This window comes from Corticium candelabrum, chromosome 7 (genome assembly GCF_963422355.1).
Source record: "Corticium candelabrum chromosome 7, ooCorCand1.1, whole genome shotgun sequence".
NCBI lineage: Eukaryota > Metazoa > Porifera > Homoscleromorpha > Homosclerophorida > Plakinidae > Corticium > Corticium candelabrum.
In genome coordinates, this window is record NC_085091.1 from 7986293 (window position 1) to 8009294 (window position 23002).

The 23002-nt window shown below is 42.8% G+C and overlaps 2 protein-coding genes and 3 long non-coding RNA genes across 5 annotated transcripts; 2 read left to right on the forward strand and 3 right to left on the reverse strand.

The window, feature by feature from the left end:
- The first annotated feature begins 8838 nt into the window (after nt 1-8838).
- LOC134182766 (uncharacterized) lies at nt 8839-10224 on the forward strand. The gene is made up of 3 exons (XR_009970414.1): nt 8839-8877; nt 9021-9089; nt 10007-10224. It is a non-coding gene; the product is annotated as an uncharacterized LOC134182766 (long non-coding RNA).
- Nucleotides 10225-10830: 606 nt separating this feature from the next.
- LOC134182757 (uncharacterized) lies at nt 10831-11595 on the reverse strand. Its single transcript, XR_009970410.1, has 4 exons — nt 11518-11595; nt 11293-11458; nt 11153-11232; nt 10831-11090 (listed from the first exon to the last, which is right to left on the reverse strand). It is a non-coding gene; the product is annotated as an uncharacterized LOC134182757 (long non-coding RNA).
- Nucleotides 11596-11670: 75 nt separating this feature from the next.
- On the reverse strand, nt 11671-12319 carry LOC134182758 (uncharacterized). The gene is made up of 4 exons (XR_009970411.1): nt 12208-12319; nt 12092-12139; nt 11932-12024; nt 11671-11740 (listed from the first exon to the last, which is right to left on the reverse strand). It is a non-coding gene; the product is annotated as an uncharacterized LOC134182758 (long non-coding RNA).
- Nucleotides 12320-12715: 396 nt separating this feature from the next.
- Nucleotides 12716-15157, reverse strand: LOC134181819 (uncharacterized). The gene is made up of 7 exons (XM_062649088.1): nt 15051-15157; nt 14312-14986; nt 14231-14260; nt 14094-14165; nt 13573-13641; nt 13357-13502; nt 12716-13054 (listed from the first exon to the last, which is right to left on the reverse strand). The coding sequence occupies exons 2-7, from the start codon at nt 14850-14852 to the stop codon at nt 12716-12718; spliced, it is 1197 nt and encodes a 398-aa protein (XP_062505072.1). The 5' UTR covers nt 14853-14986; nt 15051-15157.
- A 3140-nt stretch (nt 15158-18297) lies between these two features.
- LOC134182318 (uncharacterized protein K02A2.6-like) lies at nt 18298-22586 on the forward strand. The gene has a single exon (XM_062649715.1). It carries the CDS (start codon nt 18392-18394, stop codon nt 22442-22444), a length of 4053 nt encoding a protein of 1350 aa, XP_062505699.1. The 5' UTR covers nt 18298-18391; the 3' UTR covers nt 22445-22586.
- The last annotated feature ends 416 nt before the right edge of the window (nt 22587-23002 follow it).

Genomic DNA, 23002 nt, shown 5'->3' on the forward strand with positions numbered 1-23002 from the left:
CTTCGGATTGAAAGGAACGCTAACACGTTGAAAGATTGCTGTCGTATCGTGACCATTTGTTGGCTGGTCGGCATGATGCATACAAGTAGCAGCCGTGACAACATATCACTACATCACAATTTGTGTGTTGACAGCAGGGCCAGCGGAGCCTGTAAGGTTGGTCCGGCCAAGTAGTAGTTCCACCAGGAGACAAAAGCAAAGAACTTCCGGTAAACGGTATAGGTAATTAAATATATTTATATTTAATCGCCCTGCTGCTGGAGAAAAGGAGATAATTCTATCAACAGTTAATTACTGGCAGGGACAAATTGAAGTAACTCAGCAAGTCCATGTTAGACTGTCAGTGTGCCTGAAGTAGGCGAAAACGTTCCGGAAGTTACTAGGAAGACGGCTTACCGGAAGTAGTAGGTGTGCCCAAGTCAGGTAAGAGCTCAGCACATGCGTGATCACTGGACATTATGTCGTCTTCTACAGAATCTGCTCAGTCCTGTCTACCTGAAGTTCCAAGTCAGCCGTATCAGCCAATGTCCGGTTTCGTCTTTCCAAAGCGTTCCTTCGGTAAGAAAGTAGTCGTCAAACGATCGTGTCAGTCGCATTGGTTTGGAAAGTGGAAATGGCCGCAATATTCCACTAAGGATGCTGTCGTCTTCTGCCACGTGTGTGTGGTAGCGTTGCAGTCGAAGAAGATCAAGAGGCAGAAAGGAGATCCTTCCTTTGTATCAAAGGGGTTTTCCACCTGGAAGAAAGCCACGGTGGCATTCAATCTCATGAATCGTCGTCTTGCCACAGGGAGGCAGTGCAAATGATCGTTGAATTGCCCAAAACTTGCCCATATGTAAGTGAGATGCTGTCTAGAGAGCACACAACTGAGAAGGGACAGAACAGGGAGTGTTTACTCAAGATCATCTTCAATTTGAAGTTTTTAGCCAGACAGGGATTTCCGGTTCGAGGAGATGGGGATGAGACTGACTCTAACTTCATTCAGTTACTGCAGTTACGTGGTCAAGATGATTCTCTACTAAAATGCTGGCTGACTAGAAAGTCAAGCAAATATGTATCTCATTACATGCAAAATGAGTTCATAAAATCATGGCATTGCCTATTCTTCGAGAAATAGCTGAATGTATCGAGAAGTCTACATTTTTCTCCATCATGTGTGACGAATGCACAGACTTATCCAACAGAGAGCAGCTGGTATTATGTATTCGCTGGATTGATCGAGGCAATTTAGAGCCACAAGAACATGTCATTGGTATGTACCAGATTGACGACATCTCAGCACATACCATTGTCAGTGTCATCAGAGATATGTTGATGCGCATAAACTTCTCAATGTCAAGATGCCGAGGGCAATGCTATGATGGTGCTGCCAACATGAAGGGTGGGAATACCGGTGTTGCAAAGCAGCTATTGCATGAAGAACCCCGGGCTTTATACACTCATTGCTACGGGCACGCGTTGAACTTGGCTGTTGGGGATGTTGTAAAACATTGCAAAGTGATGAAGGATGCACTGGACGCCACTTATGAAGTCCCAAAGCTTGTGAAGTACTCTCCAAAAAGGGATACTGCTTTGCAAAAGTTGAAGAAAAGTCTTGCACCAGACACCCCTGGTTTCCGCACATTGTGTCCAACAAGGTGAACGGTCAGGGCACACTCTTTGAAGTCAGTAATTGATAACTGTGTTCTGCAGGAGCTTTGGAAAATGTCCAAAGACTATGTATCTGATCCTGCTATCAAGGGCCGCATCATTGGCATTCAATTCCAGTTTAGAACGTTTCGATATTTGTTTGGGGTTGTTTTGGGACAACTAATTCTGAGGCATGGTGATAACTTGAGCAAGACCCTACAATCACCCAAGTTGTCTGCTGCTGAGGGTCAATGGATAGCTTTGATGACTGTTGCAACTCTGTACGTGCTCAGAGACGACACACAGTTCGATCTCTTCTGGAAGAGTCTTCAAGAGACAAGGACTAAATTAGATGTTGATGGCCCTGTCCTGCCCAGAAAGAGGAAAGTTCCAAGGCGATATGAGGAGGGCAGTGCTGAACCTGAGTTTTTCAATGTTTGCAAGCAATTTTATTGCCAGCAATATTACGAAGCACTCGATTTAATTGTGAATGCTATTCAAGCCAGGTTTGATCAACCCGGATTCAAAATGTACCGTAACTTGCAGGACCATTTGCCAAAGTTGTCAAGGGTGACGATTATAGGGAATGCCTCAACCATGTCATTTCATTTTATCATGACGATTTAGATGCCCAACAACTGCAGCTTCATCTTGAAATTTGCAAGCCAACTTTGGTCTCGTAGAAAAGACTTCTGTGACAGTGTGTGACATTAGGGACTACATCTTGAGTTTATCTCCTTACGAAAGGGATTTGATGTCGGAAGTATTCACCGTCCTTAAACTCAATATGGTGCTTCCATCTACCAACGCCGTCAATGAGAGGTCATTTAGTGTCCTCAAGAGATTGAAAACGTACCTTAGAAGTACAATGAAGCAGGATAGATTAAATCACCTACTCTTGCTGCATGTGCACAAGGATCGTACTGATTCGCTGTCGCTGACACATGTAGCTGAACAGTTTGTCAGTACTTCTGAACATCGATTATCAGTATTTGGACGATTTTCGTAGCTGTATAGTGCTGTTAGCCTTGAGTCAAGAGGATTTTGCATTAGACTCGTATTGTGTCACGTGAATTGCCCCGTCCTTTGGCGTGTGTTAGGCCTGACTAATCTAAATTTGCTTCCGCCGGCCCTGAGTTATATGACCTTCTTCCAAAGTCGTATCTTCAGCCAATCGTAATCTTCAGCCGCAGTCCTGACGTTAGCACAGCCGTTGTCCCTGTGGCATAGGACTCAAAGATTGGTAAGAATAAATGTAATTGAACACAAGAGACACAGAAAAGAAAGCATGTATCGTTAGCCGGCTATCCTAATGACTGAGCTGCCCCACCTATGAAACCCCGGATGCCACATCATCTCCCTTTTTTCTACGCAAAACACAAAATTTACAGCACTGATTATATCAGTTCTATAGCCTCTCTACACTGTCCGCTCTCCATATCTTGTAGGTGGTATCGCCTTTGTAGTACGCTGACTCCTTCTTGGCTGCTCTGCTCCTGTGACAACTTCAGGCGCACTCAACTCGTCTTCAGTACCATCGTCTAAGGTCTCGGGCTCTGTCTGTGTCACTGCTAAATTGATCCTCTCGTTTGTTGTCTCTATTGCTACCTGCGACGTCTCTAGGCTCTAGATCTGGTTTATCTTGTACTAGCTGCTGGATTGATAGTTGATTTGACCGTGGGTGCAGTCTCATGTGATCCACGTGAACCTTTTGTCTTACTCCCGTGTCTGTATACTGTACTGTATAATACCTCTCCCCCAAACTTGTACTACTCTGGCGTTTCTCCACTTTGGCATCTTTGCGTGACGTACCAACACCATATCATATGGTCTAATTGCATTTCTCTCACTCGCTGTTTGGTCGTGACCTCTCTTTTGTTTTGCTTGAGCTTTTTCACCGTTTCCTTCAAAGTCTTGGTCAACACTGAGAACTTTTGTGGCGGCTTTAGTAAATCCAGTTGACATCGCAGATTTCTATTCATCAGGAGCCGTGCTGGAGAAACATTTGTATTGCTATGGTTGGTATTTCTGTAGACTGACGAAAATCTGTCACTACCTCTTCCAAACTTGCCTTTCCGCTCTCCATGTCTTTCTCGATTGCTTCGTTCAACGTTTTAACAAAACTTTTCGCTTGCCCGTTGCTTTGGGGATGGTAGGGAGGTACTAAGGTATGACGAATAACCTGTTTCTTACAAAAAGTTTTGAATTCTGACGATACGAATTGGGGCCCATTATCTGACACGATTTGCTTTGGAATACCAAACCTTGCGAAGATGTGACAAAGTTGAGTAATGGTTTGGCTCGTTGAAGTCGCTCCTTCTAGTAGCTGTATTACCTCAGGCCATTTTGAGAACGCATCGACCACAACAAACCACATTTTTTGCAAATGGTCCAGCAAAATCAATGTGACTTCTTGCTCAAGGGCACTCAGGAAACTCCCATGGATGTAAGGATACTTCTGGTGGTCTATCAGCATGCACAGCACAATTTTCACAATTTCGCAACATACTCTCTATATCTCTGTCGATACCTGGCCACCATACAAACCTCCGTGCAAGTTTCTTCATCCTCTCCACACCAACGTGTGCTTTGTGCAAGTTTGATAGTAACTGCTCCCTTATTGCCTTTAAAATCACTATTCTAGGTTCTTCTGCATGTTTTAGTATGCATCCGTCACACACTGACAACTGATGCATTAATTTGGCAAGTCTTTCAAAATCCTTGAATTCAAGAACTGGTTTCGAAGCCACCGGTTTGCAGCGCCAATTGTAGCATAGGACTCAAAGATTGATAAGAATAAATGTAATTGTAGAACGAGTGAAATTACATCGGCGAATTTAACGGGAAGAAGAGGCTGTACAGGAGTACGCCAAAGGATTGAAACGAATCGCAACGAATTGTTCATTCAAGGCAGGAGAAAGGAAGACAGACTGAGAGACATTTTTGTGGCAGGGCTTAAAGATGACTCTATTCTACAAAAGATGTATGAGAAAGAAGACTTACTGACGCAACCATTGGATAAAGTGATTCTCCTAGCTAAGACGTTGGAAGGAGCAAGAGATAGTGTTATGGCAACACAAGAGACACAACAAAGAAAACATGTATCCGTTAGTCGGCTATCCAAATACCTGAGCTGCCCTGCCTATGAAACCCCGGATGCCACAGTCCCAGCGTAGGGTCTTTTTATCCAAGTCAGTGTACATCTTCCGATCTTCCAAGAAACCAGCTCCATCGGTCCGCGGACTGAACATCTGCAACCACAAATTTATGAGGTTCCCACTGGTGATGTTCAATACAAACGTCGGCTTAGGTAGCTCCCAAGACCTTCACGCGTTGTCCGTTTATTGACTGCTAAAACTTAACGAATATCGCTCCTCAGCGCTCCGTCGGCAAATGAGGCGGGTAAAACAGATATTGTTGCACCAGTGTCAACCAAAACTTTTATACAATCGTGCATGCCGTTGACAAGTCCCAAGACTTCTACAGATTGAGATTAGTCGATGGGGCCATTGCTCTACGACTGACTCCCCGTCCTCCAGCCGGTTGGCGCCGTTGTAACGCTAGACAATTTTCTTTTGGTTTCGAATCGCGAGCGTATTCCTGTCACTGATTCCGATCCTGTTGACCATGACGTCGTGGTTGAGATGTGGAAGGTCCTGCTTTTCTTCATGTGCAGTGGTGTTGGATGTGCCCTTTGGCCCCGCATGTCCAACATGCGACGTTCCGTCTCGGCGTTACTGCAGCAGGCTCCTTTTGTGTGTTGCGTCTGTCATCTTTGCATGCCATAAACGTTGCTAATCATTTGCGTAAGATCGGGAATTCGCCGCTTGAGGTCAGCCATTTTCGACGTAATAGAGCGGTCTTGACATAGGCTACTTACGCTGTTGGAGATTGACCTTCCAGTCAAGCAAGTACTAACCCTTTGACCAATAATCTAGTTGTTTCATAATTAGCTAGATCATTTTCAATCACTTTCTGCCTCAGTTTTTCAGGCAGACCTTGCACAAATTGATCTGTCTTTCTTATTCTTGCCAAGATTGTTCTTTTTCTTCTTTCCTTGTCGAGACTGTCAGGCACGAGCGTACAACACTTCAATATCATACACACAAATAATTCGATGTTCTCTCACTGACGTACATGCCATAGTGCCAATCTTCTTAATTGTCTTTATGCCTCCAAGCGATCGAGCTTGCTTGGAACAAAGCTGTCAATCAGTGCAGCCTTGGCATGATCGTACGTATCGATCCTGTCAGCATCTAGATGCTGAAACTTCGCTATGATTGTGAGTGTCGATCTTATCTTGCATCTAGAAGCTCAAACTTCGCAAAGGCCAACCTTCCAGAAGAGTGGGTAGACGTGCCAATCGAGCCGTAGCATTCCAAACATTTGCTTACGTGCTCGAACTGACGAAACCATGCTTTTACATCTCCTGGTCTTTCACTAGAAAATGATTCGAGAGCCACTATTTTCGCCGCCATAATCTAGCTCTCCTTGAGGTCTTCACTCACCAGTCTCTTCGGAAACAAGAGTTGTTGTAACTGGAAAACCCCACTCCTGTCATTAGTGTAAATCTATACCACGCTTAGCACTCCAAGCGATGCAGTATAGTGCCTAGGACTCAAACACGTCCAACAATTACTAGCGGACGCTATCAACGCTATGTCACAAGGGGAAGAGTTAATTAATTAATTAACCAACTTAGTGTATTACAAGAAAGCACAATGTCAAGCTGACGACGGCCTCACACTTCAAGTGATAAATTAACCATGCAACCAGTCTACTTGCTGCTGACCTAGATAGTCTGTGCTCGTGCATTACATCATCGACCATTCTAAGCTATTTGTGTCAATAGGCGTGCTCGTAACAGGGCGCAGCCGCGGAATGATACTGTCATTTCGCCTCCGTGCACGCCTTGTACACGTTCAAAGCCAAGAGTAGAACGTGAGGTACGCCCAAGGCCAAGAGAAGACATGTCCAGACTCATTATATCACACAACTAACAACAATCATCTGTAGTGGATGTGACAGCTTATTATATCCGTGTGTACAGTACACTGCGGTGCATCCTGTGGTCTACTGTCTATTTCCCGCAAGTGTGAACTCTGAAGTGAGTAATGAGGTAAAATTCACACCAGGTGTGCTCAAGAGCTGCTCCAATTGAACCATGTTACACCAATAATCTTAATTAAATGGTTCCAGTTACTGATCCGTTGGTCTTACAAGATAATTGGATAATGACCATTACTCCACCAATTGTATAATAATATATCTGTGATATGCAAGAGTATTATAATTATCCTCGGTTTCCTGTGTAGGAAGGGCTTAGATAATTTGATACAGATATGCCATACCTAACGGTTTCTAACGATACCAAGATATTAGATTACCGCGAAAGTCCAAAAACAGAGGAGATATTAAAGATTTTCAAAGTTCACACTATAATATATAGGAAACAGACAGTGTAGACTTGCTACAGTTGTTTTGGAAAATTCTCGGCCAGAAACGAGACTTTACGTACTATACTGACCATTCCTACATTGCACAATTTTCTAAGGTATAAAAGACATAGTGTTTAGAAAATAGCGCAATGGAGGGATGATGTATTGCTTAGTCTGTATAAGTGAATTCATGAAAGATGACATCATGTCACATCACACCCCATATGGTCTTGTTTCTGTCCTTTTGGTAAGGCAACCCTACATCTTTCTCATTTTTCAAAATGTTTGTATCTTTGTTTGCATTCTTTTTTGAACTTCTATGATTACGAAAGTATTGAGATAGAACCTGCTCTGAAATCTTCTCGTTTCTTTTACAACGTTGTACTCAGCTTTGATACCTCGATCCTTCTTTCTAGTTGAATCTAATCTCTAGGCTGATCTGTAAACTTCTCGTTTCCTTTGTGATAGGGCAGCCTTTTTCACAAAGTAGAGTTCGATTGTAACTTCTATCTTGTGCTCTCCTTTTTGCTGATGTTGTAGCAGTTACAGGAAAGAAGAAAACAGAAAACTGTGCTTTTAGTTATACAGCAATAAATAGCAGGGAATCACTTAGCCTAGATCCAGAGATTCAAACAGATTTTACCTCCAGAGAGCTTTCTTATAAGACTACACCCGAATTCAGACAGATTCTGTTATGCGTAAACATGCGCAGTAGATGTATTTTTGTCACGAGGCAACAAACGCCACCATTTTGTTGGTAACAGTGTACGCGAGCATATGTGCTAGACTCGGCCTCCCAGACCCATGTAGTGCCGATTCAAAATCGTCTTCCACGGGTTTGGGATGGTACCGCCTCTTCTCAGTATTATCTTGCTGTTGGTCCTAGAACCACGCTGCAGCACTAGTGTTCAGTTTCATAAAAGCATTCCCTTTCCAATTACGGCTCTAATCAACGAAGACATCTTATGCATGGCGATCGTGCTAGTGATTTGCTGTATATCAAAAAGTACTGTACACAAACAACGACTTGTGGTGCGCACTTCACGCAAAATTACACGTTGTGCTTTGTATTCTGGGCCTGTCAGCGGCAGTAACAACATTTTTTAGATTTAGTAGCAGATCTAGAACCGTTTGTCTAATTCACGAACCGATGGTTCGACATCACACTAGCCAGCTGCATGCATAGAAGTAATGACTTCATGATCATGTCTACAAGGCAAAGTCTCGCGTTGAATTCACAGCGAAGTTTTGTCGCGATTTCGCGGCAAGTCGTATCGAATCTGGACGATCGAGTCACAGCGGATGCGCGTATTGCGAATTTTTATCGCAGCCTAGCAGCGACTCGCAGCGGATTTGATTCGAGGCGACTAGACACATGCCGATCACGACCGCAGCGCCATTAGTAAAAGAAAGTGTTTCATAGCGTCCTGTTTGCGTTCCCTACTAACACACAAATGATAAAACCGTAGCTACAGTAAACACAAAGGTACCCGTGCAGCCGCGGATGCGACACGATGTTCTCTTCGTCGTTCTTGTATTACAGCCGTAATTGGAAAAGTATGCATTTATGAAACTGAACAACTAATGCTGGTCATAGGACCAAACACAATATATTGAGAAGAGGCGGTACCAGCCAGAACGATTTTGAATCGGCGCTACACGGGTCTGGAAGGTCGAGGCTACATATGTGCACCACATGGGGCCGCTGCCAGACGGAGCCGCTGCCACATCGGGCCGGATGTGACACTAATATAACGCGCGTTCTTGATGACTTGTTATCACCTTCCCACTCCCATCAGACGCACCACGGGTATGTAATCTTCTAAGAACACTAGAGCTGTATGCGACTCCAGTATTCTCCCAACTTGCACGAGTTCTAACTCTGACGCTGTGTTGAGGGAATACTAGGAATGAGTCACATATTACTGCCTGAAGGTTTCTCTAACGTTTCAGGTCTCATATGAAGATAGCGTATCATTCTTGAAAATCACTATTGAAAATTAAAAGTGCCTCGTTGTTTTGGTAAGCTAAGAAGTTTGCTAGTTTGGGTTTAGTTTTTCAAGCCAAAATTTTGGTTTTCGTTTTATTTTGGTAAAGTTTTTTCTTTAATTTTATGAATTTTATCTTTAGTTGTATCTGCTTGTACTGTATGCATGTGGTTACTACTCCCATATATAAGTACAGGTGCACTAAAGCACTAGGTAGGTGTGGACACACCTGACCATCACCGCAATAGTACATATGCAGAGGCCGATCCAGATGGGGCACTGGGGGCACGTTCCCCCCTTCAGAAATACGTCTTCTGATAATTTTCGTCAGTCAGTGCATGGACTCAGATTATCCAGTCAACTTGCTTCAACTTGTGACCAAAGCTTCCTTACCAGAAAGGCTTTGCTGCAGTTTTACTTGTCTTCTGTAGTTCTAAACTAAGTCAAGATATCTATACATGTTTTTCGGAACAGAATTTAACACATCTGTCATCTTAATTTAATGGACGACTAAAGCAATTTCACATCACTTTTTAATGAATGTGACGTCATACTATTCTTGATTGGTTTTTGTGCTCCCTTCGATCAGGTTCTGGATCTGCCTCTGATATGTGCAAGAACTACGTGTGTGTGTGTGTGTGTGTGTGTGTGCGCGCGCGTGTGTGTGCGCGTGCGTGTGTGTGTGTGTGTGTGTGTGTGTGTATGTGTGTGTGTTTGCATGTGTGTGTGTGTGTCTGTCTGTCTGTCTGTCTGTCTGTCTGTCTGTCTGTCTGTCTGTTTGCATGTGCACCTCTGATTAACTCATCTGGCTATCAAAGCATTCCGACTCTAACGTGGATGGGTTCTTTATGACATAATATCAAGTTTAATTGTCTCAGATTCTGCAAAGAAAGCTTTGTTATGTTGTAAAGTAAGAACGAATTTGTATTGCTAACGCGCGTTACCTAACAGGAACAGGATTGTTAAGTGGATGCACTAAAGAGGCCGCCTGAATTAGTTGGTGCAATCAAAACAACAAGTACAATCTAAACAACAGAATGAAATAGAGCTGCGTTGAAATTATATAGCCTACTTTTCAAATGTAGAACTTGAACCTTGTATAATACACTTTGGTGATTAGGAATTGAAGCTTTTGATTTATCGTAGATAATCTATAGCATTCATAGCATTGTAGAGCAAAATGCCCATTGATGAATAGACTTAATTAGCAACAAACTTCAGTTACAGTGCTTACAAATTAGTACTGGGGACTTTGCAAACAATCAACAATACTTAAGGTCAAAATTTTACTTGCTTGATTTAATAAAAAGTGTTTCTCCCATGCTTCTCAAACTGCTCTCTCATTTCACGTATCCATACGCACAGATCATCTACTATAGACCTGTCAAGAGCTAGGTTTTTTCCATTCCTATGGACAGTGTTTGGGCTTGGTTTCTTGCACTTGTATGTGCTCCAGAATTTGAACAAATCAATTGCTGGTAGTAGACATATGTCAAAGATTGTGGTGCTTGAAGTAAATTCCCTCTGCTGTATGTGTTGGTCAATGCTCACCAAAACAAAATCATCACCAGCTGTTTTCAAAGGAGGCATATTGTTAAAACTTCTGTAGTCCAACCACAGAGCTACCCAGGGATCAATGCTAAGCCAGCAGTCTCCAGGCGCTATACTATGTTCTCAGCTGCATTTACATAACAACAACAACAACAACAACAACAGTAAGTTTAAATCTTTGTTTGACTAGTGCTAAGCACCACTGCAATAAAATAGTCAGTCTTCAGTCATTTCTTGTTGCTTACATATGTTTATCTGCATTTGAGCAACAAGAAATGACAAAATGGCCTGCTCAGCCTCTAAGGTAAGCACATTTGTATGTAACAACATACATGCATATTATTGTCATCTTCTGCTCTCCATTCTTCTGACCTTGCTGCTGTTTGACAAAGTCGCAGCAGCGAGGTATCAAACAGCTGAGACTGCAAACTTTCCATGTTCTCACTTGAGTTTTTGGTTTTGGTATTGGTTTCCAAAGGTGAGCCTTCAAAATACAAATTACTAAACTGTCAAGTTGTATCAAATTTTTGGCTATAGTGCCTTCACCTTTGCTGAGTTGTTACGCTTCGAGCTGAAAATGTTATTAGTCTATGCACTAGCCAAGATCGAATTTCATCAATGTCACTCTGCAGTTCAGCAAATAATGCTACTAGGTATGCAACTGGTTAAACATATAGGTTGTCTACCTCACAGAAGTGTTGGATATTAGTGACTGCTTTTTGTCTCATGTACTGAAAAGTTCACAGATTGGTAGAAGTCGTTGTGCAAGATTTACATAGAAAACGGTTGAAAATAACATAACATTAAACAGTAGACTCCACAGCTGCAACTGTCTAGCTGCCTTGGAGCATTCTGTAGAAAACAAGAAACGATTTGTGATGTGTATGAGAAATAAGTACTGAGAGTTTTACTTTCACAGTAATGTCACGCCAGTTATCATCCACAAATGTTTCTCCTGTCTGTCTTGCTGTATCTGACAACCACTGTCTATTAAGAGCATAGCATAATTAGAGTGTCATTCAAAAGTAAGAGATGTGCTGTTGCTTCTTTGTACCTTGTCTTAGGAAAAACGTCTGAGCACATAATCATTTGTGGACCATAGTAACGAATTTCTTTCTTGTTAATGTCTATAATCTAAAACATTCTTGCCACTAGTTCAAAACAAGGTTTAGACAAACTAAACGACATACAGTACAACACTAATACTACTCTGTAGGCCAATGTATGGGCATTATGAGAATATCATAATGAAGAAGTTCGTTCTATATAATTTACAATCAAGCACTTGTGACATGCTGTGTTTGATTTTCTTGGTGTGATCTCACCAGCTATTTCCTTGTTCATGGTCTTAAAGCTTGAGGGCCCTCTTTGTCCAGCTTTTCAAAAAAGTAGGTATTTAATGCTTTAACTTTCTTTCCCTGTGCAAACAAGACTTATTTATGATAACAGAACTTGTATGCGAAAATCATTTGTCTAGTTCAATACCACAAGCTGAGCATCAATTTCCCACAAACGTGACAATGCATTGATTAGCTGCCAATAGCAAGACAAACCACTTTGAAGATGTCTATACATTAGTAGGTGTCTTTACAAGATCTGACATTGTCATTGAGCCATCGTTTGGGATGTAGTCGTGATATGTCACCAACTGTTACTAAACGAGGAAATTGGAACCTCTGAGAGGTGTGCTACTAGTCTCTTCATGAAATGCTGTAGCCATCTGTGAATTCCAAGACTCTAGTCATTATAATACATGTAGGCCATTGGTAAGGTGCTAATAGTTAATTGGTACTACGTACCATTTCATCCTCTTCTTTCTGCTCTTTCAATGACAGAACATAAAACGGATGAAGTGTTTCTTTGGTAAATTTCCTGTCATAATCCATACCATTCTATTCTTATTCATGACGTGATAAATGAACTTACTTGTAACAGCTTCAGTGGGCTGTGGCTTCAACAACTTCCAAGTCTTGCAAAGAACAGTGTACTGCTTTGTCTAGTTACAAAATTCAGAGACCTAAAGTGATGTGAGTTTAATTGGCAGATCTCGTGTCATCATACTTGTAACTTCTAGTTTGTTGCTGGATTCAGTTTCTGTGACAGGATCATCTATTGATTAAAAGGACAATCAGTTGTGGTAGAAATAGTAGACTCAAATATACCATTAATTGCAATGTCCAGGCTTTCATAGTGGTTTTCAGTGTAGTGTCCAAGAAGTAAGGGAATGGCATGTCTAGCTGTGTGTCCATTTGGCTCAACTATAATATCAAAGCTGTCTGCGGTGCCAACTGCGCTAATTATTCTGATGTTATAGGAAAGAAATGTTGCTACAGCCAACACTGCTATGTGATCAGCCCATGTTCCATTTCTTCTCAGATTAATCGGATAGCTTGCCCAGTCTTTGTTGACAACAAAGTGTGACATATCAAGAGGTTTGCCTTCTGTATCCTGGATATGCAAGGTAATCAGATGATGAAAGTATAAATCTTATGATAGTATAGTATAATATAATAATAGTATAATCTTATTATATATATTATATATGTATAAGTTAACGCAAAATATATATGTAAATATATATATATATATATATATATATATATATATATATATATATATATAATTTCTTACAAGAAATGGGTGAGCTTCAAGATAAGCAACTGTGTTTGCTCACAATTCACTGTGACTGTACTTTTCAGTTGAATGAACTCGTTGAAGCTGGTCTTGAACTGCATGAAACATGCAATTGCCGTTTGTAGGCATTCTGCCGCAAAACCGAAGTGCTGAATCTGAATTCTTTTATGCAAGCAAGCTCTGTTGAGGTTGAGGTCATGTATTTCTAAGCATAATTGTTCCATAGCTCTCTTAAGTTCTGAAAATTTTTCTAGTTTCAGTTCTAAAGCATGCACAAACACAGGGTTTAGAATAATGGTATTTGTTGTTTTTACTTTGATTGCTTTGCTTGCCTGCTTGAACAGATCTTTGTGTTCCAATGTCTTTATTAGTTCCATGAACTTTAGCTTTATCAGAACTTCCTGCATAAAACATACATACATAGAAGTGCATGTCTGTGATGACTTTTCACCGGTAGACAGAAAGAGAAACAGAAGTAACAATTTATGAGGAAGAAGTTTAGGGAAAACAAGAAACAACTGCAATGAGGTTTTGCGATATTTACAGCAACATTTATTGAAACATTATTATACAGCAAATCTGCAATTACATCTTTCAAACAGGTCTTAGCAACCTGTAGCCAATTAACATAGCTAAAAAGTGACATTATAGTGTAAAATTTTCATCGACCAATTTCTTATGTACAACGCACGATGTCTGAAAAGACATAAAAAGCAACATCTATTGAAACATTATTACCTTACAATTCGACTATTACATTTTTGAACAATTTAGCAACCTGTAACCAATTAACATAGCTACGAAATGACGCTATACTTTACGATTTTGATGGACAAAGTACATAGACACAGACCTGGATGACTCAGACTAGTTTGTGAAGTCTGTTGGTTTCTTGCTGTATACGATGTTGCCAAAGGAGGATTACCTATGTACATACACAAGTTTTAATCAAAGAGTAAATTTACAATATACAAATTGTGACTGTGATACCTAAATGAGTACCAATTGTGGTGGAAGAGCCTATAAAAAAGATAGCATTTAGTGATGACCCAACTGTTGCAGTACCAGTACCTGCAGCTACAGCTCGTCCAAAATTGTCAACAGCTGTTGAGCAGTGTAATGCTTGACGCAAATGTTCAGTAGCAGCCGTATTGAGACGAGTATTCCTTTGATCAACATTAGATCTAAATAAAAATATGTGCCTCACTGCGTTCATGCTATTCATGAAATATCTGTCTCTCCCCATTGCATTATGCAATTGCTCTTCGGATTCAGTATTGATAATGCCATTTAACTCTGGTACATGCTCTGTTCTACGCAACACTTCAATCTCTTGCTTGGTGTTACCCTCATGTAGTTTGTCAGACAAACAGTATTGAGCAGATACCCCAGTGATTGGATGAACAGTCGTGTTAAAGTCATGTTCTTGAGTAGCTTGGATTTGTTTTTTGTTTAGGCTGCAGTTCTCATGCAGCCATGGCATGGGTACTGACAAAGAATGATCATAAGCAGCTTGAACATTAGTGACCGTTGCTGCAGCCACTCTGCCTTCATGTGGTTGAAACATTCCTGGGCAACAAGAATTTGCATGAGCAGCAACCATGTGGGCCATATCAATCAGGGTATTGGTTGGAGGGTATTTCAGAGACAGTAGAATGTCAATATAATCTCTAGGACTTTCAGCTCTTAGTAGAAATTTTAAAGCATAAAGGACTTGATGGGGACAAGTTGCTGACAGCTACCCACCTGAAAGTAAAGTTGAAAGAACTATAAGCCATGCAGTTTAGACAAGAGTATAGTAAATACCAACCTGAAGCTCCCCAGATCTTGGAAAAAACCTTGTAATAGACTTTTCTGGTGTTCTTTTTGTTTCTTAATCGGAGCACACAATCAATCTTTTTGTTCCACTGTTTCTACACCTGCCTGTCTACATATTTTCTTCACTGTTTTCCTCTATAAGGTGATCAAACTATCATTTATTTTTTCTAGAAAGGTTACTTTATCTTACAGTGCTATTGCTGAGAAGATCAATAAGTCTGTCTTCTGAGACCATTGTCAAATCATTGTTATCATGGTGAGTAGTCTTGGCAGATGGACATTTCCTGTACTCTGTGTTTATGACAGTGCTACCACTTTGAGTATGTGGTCCAATCCATGGAGCTCAAAATGTATGCTCTGGATTAACAGCATATGGATTGTTGTTGCCTGCATGTAAAGTAAACGCTAAAAACATCCTGCAAACATTGCTCCCATTAGATTACCTTCACAAAAACCCTTTCCCAGCATCTCATACTCAACGTTATTCCAGAAACTTGCACAGTCAACAATATCGTTCTCCAAACTGGATTCAGGGACTTTCAAATCAGACACTACAAGCATCAATCAATCTGTTAGTCTGTTAATCTGTTAGTCTGTTAATCTGTTAGTCTGTTCTACTTGCTATACAAAAGATTAAACAACTTGCCTGCAAGTGAGAATGCTGCCTTTCTGTTCACATCAAAAGTCAGGATGGGGGGGGGGGGGTAGAATCCACAATGAATGCAATAAAATTCATATTTGTGTTCCGATAAAGCTTCAAAATGACAGTAGGCATTTAAGACAGTGTTGTGCAATAGTGATTTTCCCGTCATTGATTCTATCACTGTTACAACTCTTCCAATGGCAGTATGTGCCTACAGAAAATCAACTGATAACTTACAAAGTGGTATTGTGATTATACTAATATTTACTTGCAAGCTGTGACGAAGGAATAAGCGTAAATCCAGTGTAAGCATGGTGGAATCGTTGAAATTGTGTACACCATTATAGTATTCTTGGTACCTGTAGAAGAGATTACACTTGGGACACTTCTTGCAGTATATCTTCACATCTGAGGTTGAGATATGATCATTATGTTTACGTTATGTACACAGTGATGACTAGTTTCTCTTACTTTCAACAATTTGATCAAGTCCTCTCACTTTACCCTTTGTTGTGATTGTGAGAGGGCCTTCCAGTTGAACCCCAGAACAGAACTTGCATGCAGTCTCAGAGGGCATGTATTGTGTAAGCTTGGGTGTGTCTAAAGCCAGTCTATTGTCAATAGCAAGTGGAATGCTTTTGTATTGCTTTAGGTAGTCCAGCATTTTTCTCAACAAGTGTCCTTGAGGAGGATAGCAATAAAGGCTCCTAGAATGTTCTTCACTTGTCTCATCTTTTGATTCCTGTTCTGGGAGATACTCAGAATCACTGGTCTTTTCTGACCACATCAGGTAAGAGTGTTCTTGGTGGCATAACCATTTGGCTACTGCTCTATGGATGCAGCCTTTTTGTTGGGAAGCAGAACAGCGACATGTCCACTTCATAGGTTTAGCGTCCAAACAGACAACAGTTTGACTCAGCCTACCCCAGTAGTGTACTCCATTGGCAAACACTGAAAAAAAGACATATCTGCTACCAGCTGGAGTTAGTTGGCTGTTCACTGAGCTAACTGCAACAGGGCAGTTGGCACTGACAGCTTTGCTTCGATGTGCTATGCAGGCAGTACGTCTGCTTTCTGAAAACAGATGCCGTTTCACAAGACAATTAAGACTATCATTTCTTAGTTTAACATTGGGGAGATAGCTCTCTTCATAGCAAACTGATTGAACTTGATCACATTCGAATGAAGGCCTGAAGCTGTTTTCTTGACATCAAGACACTTACTAAGCTCACAAATAGATGCTGAGTTTCCGAGCAGTGTAATTTTCTGCACGTGTATTGGACGGGCAACACCTCTCAAGGTTTGACTGACAAGGTGCAAGCCTCTGCTGGCATCAACGCAAACTGCACGATGATGCCTGTCTTGATGTGCTTGCTGGCTTTAGAGTGAACAGTCCTTTTGTGGCGTGCTAAGTTCTTTGACAGTAGTTCAAGAAAGCACACATCACACTTGACTCTTGACTCAGGAGTAGTACTTACTTTGACTTTACTGTTGCTGGTGTACAGCAACTGTTGACATGTTTGATTTAACAATTTGAGGCTGTTCATTACTGCCTGTGTCATTTGAGTAATTTGCAGCAGGTTCTTGTACTGACATAGATGGCAGAGACATTGGATATGACGAAGATATCTCTATGGATGATTCCAATACTTTGCTATCGGCCTGCTCAGGAGTATTGACGGACACAACAAGTGGAGACATAGCAGACGAAAACGTTAGATTAGAGATATCAATTTTTGAGAGGTATTCAGATGAGGCAGTAGTAGCCATGGCAGCTATGACACTTGGAACTTTTTCTGTAAAAAATTTGTGACAGATAAACACTATGGTATTTTGCTAAAATAGTAGATGGTTATGTCTAGATTTGAGTTTGAATAACTGATTTAGGGGAGTAGCACTTTATAAAAGACATTGTTTGCACTTGGAAATGCCATTTCTTCTAAATCCAAGGAGCAAATAATAGGTTTGAGAAGATCGAGCATGCAGTTGGAGTGCATTGTACTTTCCATTCAATCCAGCTGAGGATTTGCTTTAGCAAGCCACTTGTACATGTGCATTATAACACATGGCAAGCATGGAGTCCCATTGTTGTTGTCATGAAATGTTAGTTTACCTTGAGGACTATATTTCCCTTTTTGGTTCTCATTTCTAGGTGTAAGAGCAAATTGATTTCCTGTCACATCTTTTTGCTTAGGAGAAAATAAAAATCTAACAAAGCCTTGAAGAAGTGAAAATGACGGAATTTTGAATAGGAAATTTCTAGATGTACAATATTTAAGAAAATGTAGCTATTCAATGTTTGATGGCAATCTTATGTCCATATCCATCAGGAAGGTTATAGGGCCAGTGGGTGTGACATCTGTTCAATCCCTTTTTCTAACTGTTTGAATCTGACCGTCTAAGTAGTTCCAAATTGTTTACCTGCTTGATGACAACCGTGGATATGAGTTACAAAGTGGTCTTTTCGCCCACAGACTATATCACACATGGGGCTGTGATAGTGGCTAGGATGAACAGCAGATGTTTCTTTGTTGTGGCACAATTGATGGCAAGGTAAGTGTAGTAGGTTGACATGCGAGGACGTGGGTCCGGTTGCGCGTGCGCGGTTTAGCTCTGAGTTGGCGGTTGTCTAATAACACTTGAGTAGAGTTACTACATTGGCGACGAGGTCAGCGAACCAATCGTGAGGTATGTCCACTGTAGTGGGTGCCGTCGGTCCCTTTGAGGGAAATCAAGAGGAGTGGATGCATTACGTGGAGCGCGTGAAGTTCTTCTGCGTAGCCAACGGGATCACTGACACAGAGCGCAAGAAGGCGGTATTGTTGAGCGTATGTGGAGTGCAAACGTATAAGCTGATTCGCAACCTGTTGGCGCCTGGCAAGCCGGAAGACGCGGAGTATGACGACATCGTAGCAAAGGTCAAAGATCACGTGAACCCGAAGCCGTCCACTGTTGTTCAACGCTTCCGCTTCAACAGTAGATCACAGAAGCCAGGGGAATCAGTAGTGCAGTTTATGGCTGAACTGCGCCGTTTTTCCACGGATTGTGACTTTGGAGACACACTAGCTGACATGCTAAGGGACAGGTTGGTGTGCGGAGTGAGTGATGGGAGGATCCAACGGAGACTGCTGCAAGAAAAGGAACTCACGTTTGACAAAGCACTGAGTTTAGCCAGAGCGATGGAGACAGCTGCACTGAATGCAGAGGAGATTCAGAGACCGACTGGTGACAGCGTAGAAGGAGAGGTACACAAAATGCAGGAAACCAAGCCCAGTCTACCTAAGATGAAGTGTTTCCGGTGCCTTGGATTCCACCCACCAAACAGTTGTTATGCTCAGAGGATGCAGTGCCATAAGTGCAAGAAGGTTGGACACCTCGCTCGAGCATGTCGAGGCCAGCGACAGCCAGGCCAGGCAAGGAATGAAATAGCTGCCCAATCTCCTGTGACGAAAACACATCGAGTTGAAACCACACCTCTTACACCCAAAGCCCAACAAGCAGTGGAAGAAGGGCAAAGCGATGATGGAGTTGAAGGAATGTATACAGTATACGTTGTGGGTAAGGAGTGTCAGAATGAACCACTAGCAGTGACGGTTCATATCAACAAGAAAGCAGTACAGATGGAAGTTGATACTGGAGCATCAGTGTCAATTGTAAGTGAGAGCACTTACAAGAAACTGTGGAAGAGGCAAGAGTTGCCTGGTTTACGACGACCACAAGTGAGGTTGCATACTTACTCTGGGGAACCATTGACAGTGTTGGGAGAGCTGGATGTCCGAGTGCGGACTCAAAATCAGATTGCAACGCTACCACTAATAGTGGTGCGTAATGATGGACCCAATCTACTGGGAAGGAACTGGATGAAGTCACTCGTATTACCATGGCATGAAATGTTACAGAAGGGACACATCAAGTCCATTGGTACAGAGACGTCCTGCACAGAGTTGCTGAAGAGGTTTGATGGTGTGTTTGAAGAAGGGATTGGTGAGTTGAAAGGAACGATGGCTGCTGTCAAAGTGAAAGAGGGCAGTGCAGCGCGATTTTTCAAGCCGAGACCAGTACCATATGCCTACCGGGCGAAGGTAGAACATGAGCTAAAGCGACTAGAAGCTGAGGGCATAATTGAACCGGTTCGATTTGCCAACTGGGCGGCTCCCATTGTCCCCATATTGAAAGCTGACGGCTCCATTAGGATCTGTGGTGATTATCGACTCACGGTTAACCAGGTGGCAGAGACTGAGAAGTACCCATTACCAAGAGTGGAAGACATTTTTGCTTCGTTGGCTGGGGGACAGACATTTACAAAGCTCGATCTTAGTCATGCATATCAACAAGTGAAACTGGAAGAACAGTCCAAGCAATACCTGGTCATTAACACCCACTTGGGATTGTTTCAGTATAACAGGCTGCCGTTTGGAGTAGCAGCTGCACCAGCGATCTTCCAGAGGATAATGGATTGTCTGTTGCAGGGAATTCCAGGAACAGTGGTCTACCTAGATGATATTCTCATCACGGGTCGATCACAGAAGGAACATCTAAGGAACTTAGAAGCTGTGTTGAGCCGATTGGCAGGAGCAAGAATTCGGTTGAAAAGACAGAAGTGTTCCTTCTTGAAAAAGGAGATACAGTATTTAGGACATCGGATTGACAGCAAGGGAATTTACCCAACGGATGAGAAAGTCCAGGCTGTTCGAGCAGCGCCAGAACCCACCGACGTGGGCCAACTACGAGCCTATTTAGGGCTAATTAACTACTACGGCCGATTCCTACCAGGCCTAGCAAAGACCTTGGCGCCCTTGTACAAGCTCCTTCGTCAAGGAATGAACTGGAGATGGGGTGAAGAAGAAAAGACGGCATTCAGATGTTCAAAGGCAGCATTACAGTCAGATAAGCTACTAGTTCATTACGATCCGAGGATACCTTTGTCGCTTGCCTGTGATGCTTCACCGGTAGGGATAGGAGCCGTGTTGTCACATCAGTACCCGGATGGTGGGGAAAGACCGATTGCCTACGCGTCCCGTTCTTTGACCAAGGCGGAACAAGGATATGCACAGATCGACAGGGAAGCATTGTCAGTGGTGTTTGGGGTTAAACGGTTTCGACAGTACGTGTTTGGACACCAGTTTACCATTTTTACCGACCATAAACCACTGCTCACCTTATTGGGGGAGAACAGAGGCGTACCAGCAATGTGCTCCGGACGAGTGCAACGTTGGTCACTGATGCTGTCCAGTTATCAGTATACAATGACGTATCGACCCGGATCGTTAAATAGCAATGCAGATGGGTTAAGCCGACTGCCAAGCAGTGGGGTGCCCGATGAAGAGGAAGAGCCTGTGGAGGCTGTGCTGGCATTGCAGACACTGAGTTCATCGTCAACCAAACCAATCACCGCAGTCCAGATACGACGGGGGACGGAGAGAGACCCAGTGTTATCCCAAGTGCGTCAGTATACACTGACTGGATGGCCAAGTGTTGTGGAACGAGCTGATATCCGGCCGTACTTTAACCGACGCTACGAGCTAAGCGTTTCAGGTGGCTGTGTGTTTTGGGGAGGACGCGTGGTAGTACCACCTCAAACACGATCATCAGTGTTAGAAGAGCTTCATGTATCACACCCAGGAGAAACAAGGATGAAGGGGCTTGCTCGAAGTTTCGTATGGTGGCCGGGCATAGACAAGGAGCTGGAGAGAGTAGTGAAAGGATGCCACACTTGTCAGGTACATCGCAAATTGCCGGCGTTGGCACCTCTACATCCGTGGGCACAAGCAGACAGAGCATGGTCTCGCTTACACATTGATTTTGCTGGGCCGTTTCTTGGCCAGTCGTTCCTTATCGTAGTTGACGCCTATTCCAAGTGGCTGGAGGTGGACACTATGACATCTACGACGGCGCGCGTAACGATCAAGAAGCTGCAGCGGTTATTTGCAACACATGGCATTCCAGAGATAGTAGTATCTGATAATGGGGCTGCCTTTACCAGTGCTGAATTTCGGCAATTTATGGAAGGAAATGGCATTAAGCACATCTATTCTGCGCCATATCACCCATCGTCTAACGGGTTGGCAGAACGAGCAGTAGCAACCTTCAAAGGGGCTATGAAGAGAATGAATTCGGAGTATGGATCATTGGAGAGTAAAATTGACAGATTCCTGCTGCGGTACCGAATCACACCACACGCTACCACTGGTGAACCACCGGCTCTCTTACTGTTAGGGCGGATGCCGCGGAGTAGATTGGATCTACTACGTCCCGACTTGGCGGCCTATACGTACAAGAAGCAGGAGCAACAAAGAAACAACCATGATAAGCGCAGTCGAGACCGAACGTTTGAGGTTGGACAGTTGGTGTACGTGAAAAATTTTGGACAGGGCACGCCATGGGTTATGGCAACAGTGAAAGAAAGAACGGGTCCACTATCATTCCGAGTCATGTTGCCTGATGGTAGAATGTTACGAAGACACCAAGATCACATTCGGTCGCGTCAACTGGAAGATGACCCACTACCCAACGGCACACATACAGACCCCACTGCATCACCACCGGAGTCTAACATGACGGAAGAACTGCCTTCAATCGAGGTAACAAGTGAACCAGGAGGGAGCATCTCGGAAACAAACGGTGACCACGGTGGTCAGGGGGAAACGGTTGGCCATGAAGCAACCAGCAACATGGAGCCGGCATCAACCGGGGTCAGAAGATCTGCTCGAGCAAGGAAGGCGCCGGACAGACTAGACTTGTAAACTAGCACTATCATACAAGTAGGGGTAAAAGACTTTAGGGGGAAGGGGTGTAGTAGGTTGACATGCGAGGACGTGGGTCCGGTTGCGCGTGCGCGGTTTAGCTCTGAGTTGGCGGTTGTCTAATAACACTTGAGTAGAGTTACTACAGTAAGACTGTTCCATCTGCAGATGAAATAAAGCATCATGGCAATATTAAGTAAATTTAAAATTAGTTAACAGCATATATCACAGAAAGGCATTCTTACCTCTTACTTGTAGGGTAGGTGTACCTAACTGTGGACACTCCCCGGTAATTTGAGTTACAATCGCTGTTTTCTCTGGTAGCCTGCACGAAGAGACAGTGAAACATGTCCGATATACGCAGCAATGTCTAGGCTTCGTAACGGTACCTGTACGACTAGAATCGCACAACGTCAGCTAGCACACTAGCACAATATACGGGATAACGTCTGTAAACAGCCTGGACGCGGGATGTATCCTAATTGTGGACACTTGTTTCTCCGTTACAGAAAGCGACTGAGTCTGAGTAACAGCTGGACTAGATACCTGAATGGTTGC

Bases quoted from the DNA above. Each gene is read 5' to 3' on its own strand.
- LOC134181819 (XM_062649088.1), bottom strand. From the start codon at position 14,852: ATGGCCCACATGGTTGCTGCTCATGCAAATTCTTGTTGCCCAGGAATG. The intron at 13,503-13,572 runs GCAAGCAAAGCA...TGCATGCTTTAG, and splicing joins ACAAAGATCTGTTCAAGCAG to AACTGAAACTAGAAAAATTT. The intron at 13,055-13,356 runs GCAATTGCATGT...TTGCATATCCAG, and splicing joins CGGCAGAATGCCTACAAACG to GATACAGAAGGCAAACCTCT.
- LOC134182318 (XM_062649715.1), top strand. From the start codon at position 18,392: ATGTCCACTGTAGTGGGTGCCGTCGGTCCCTTTGAGGGAAATCAAGAG.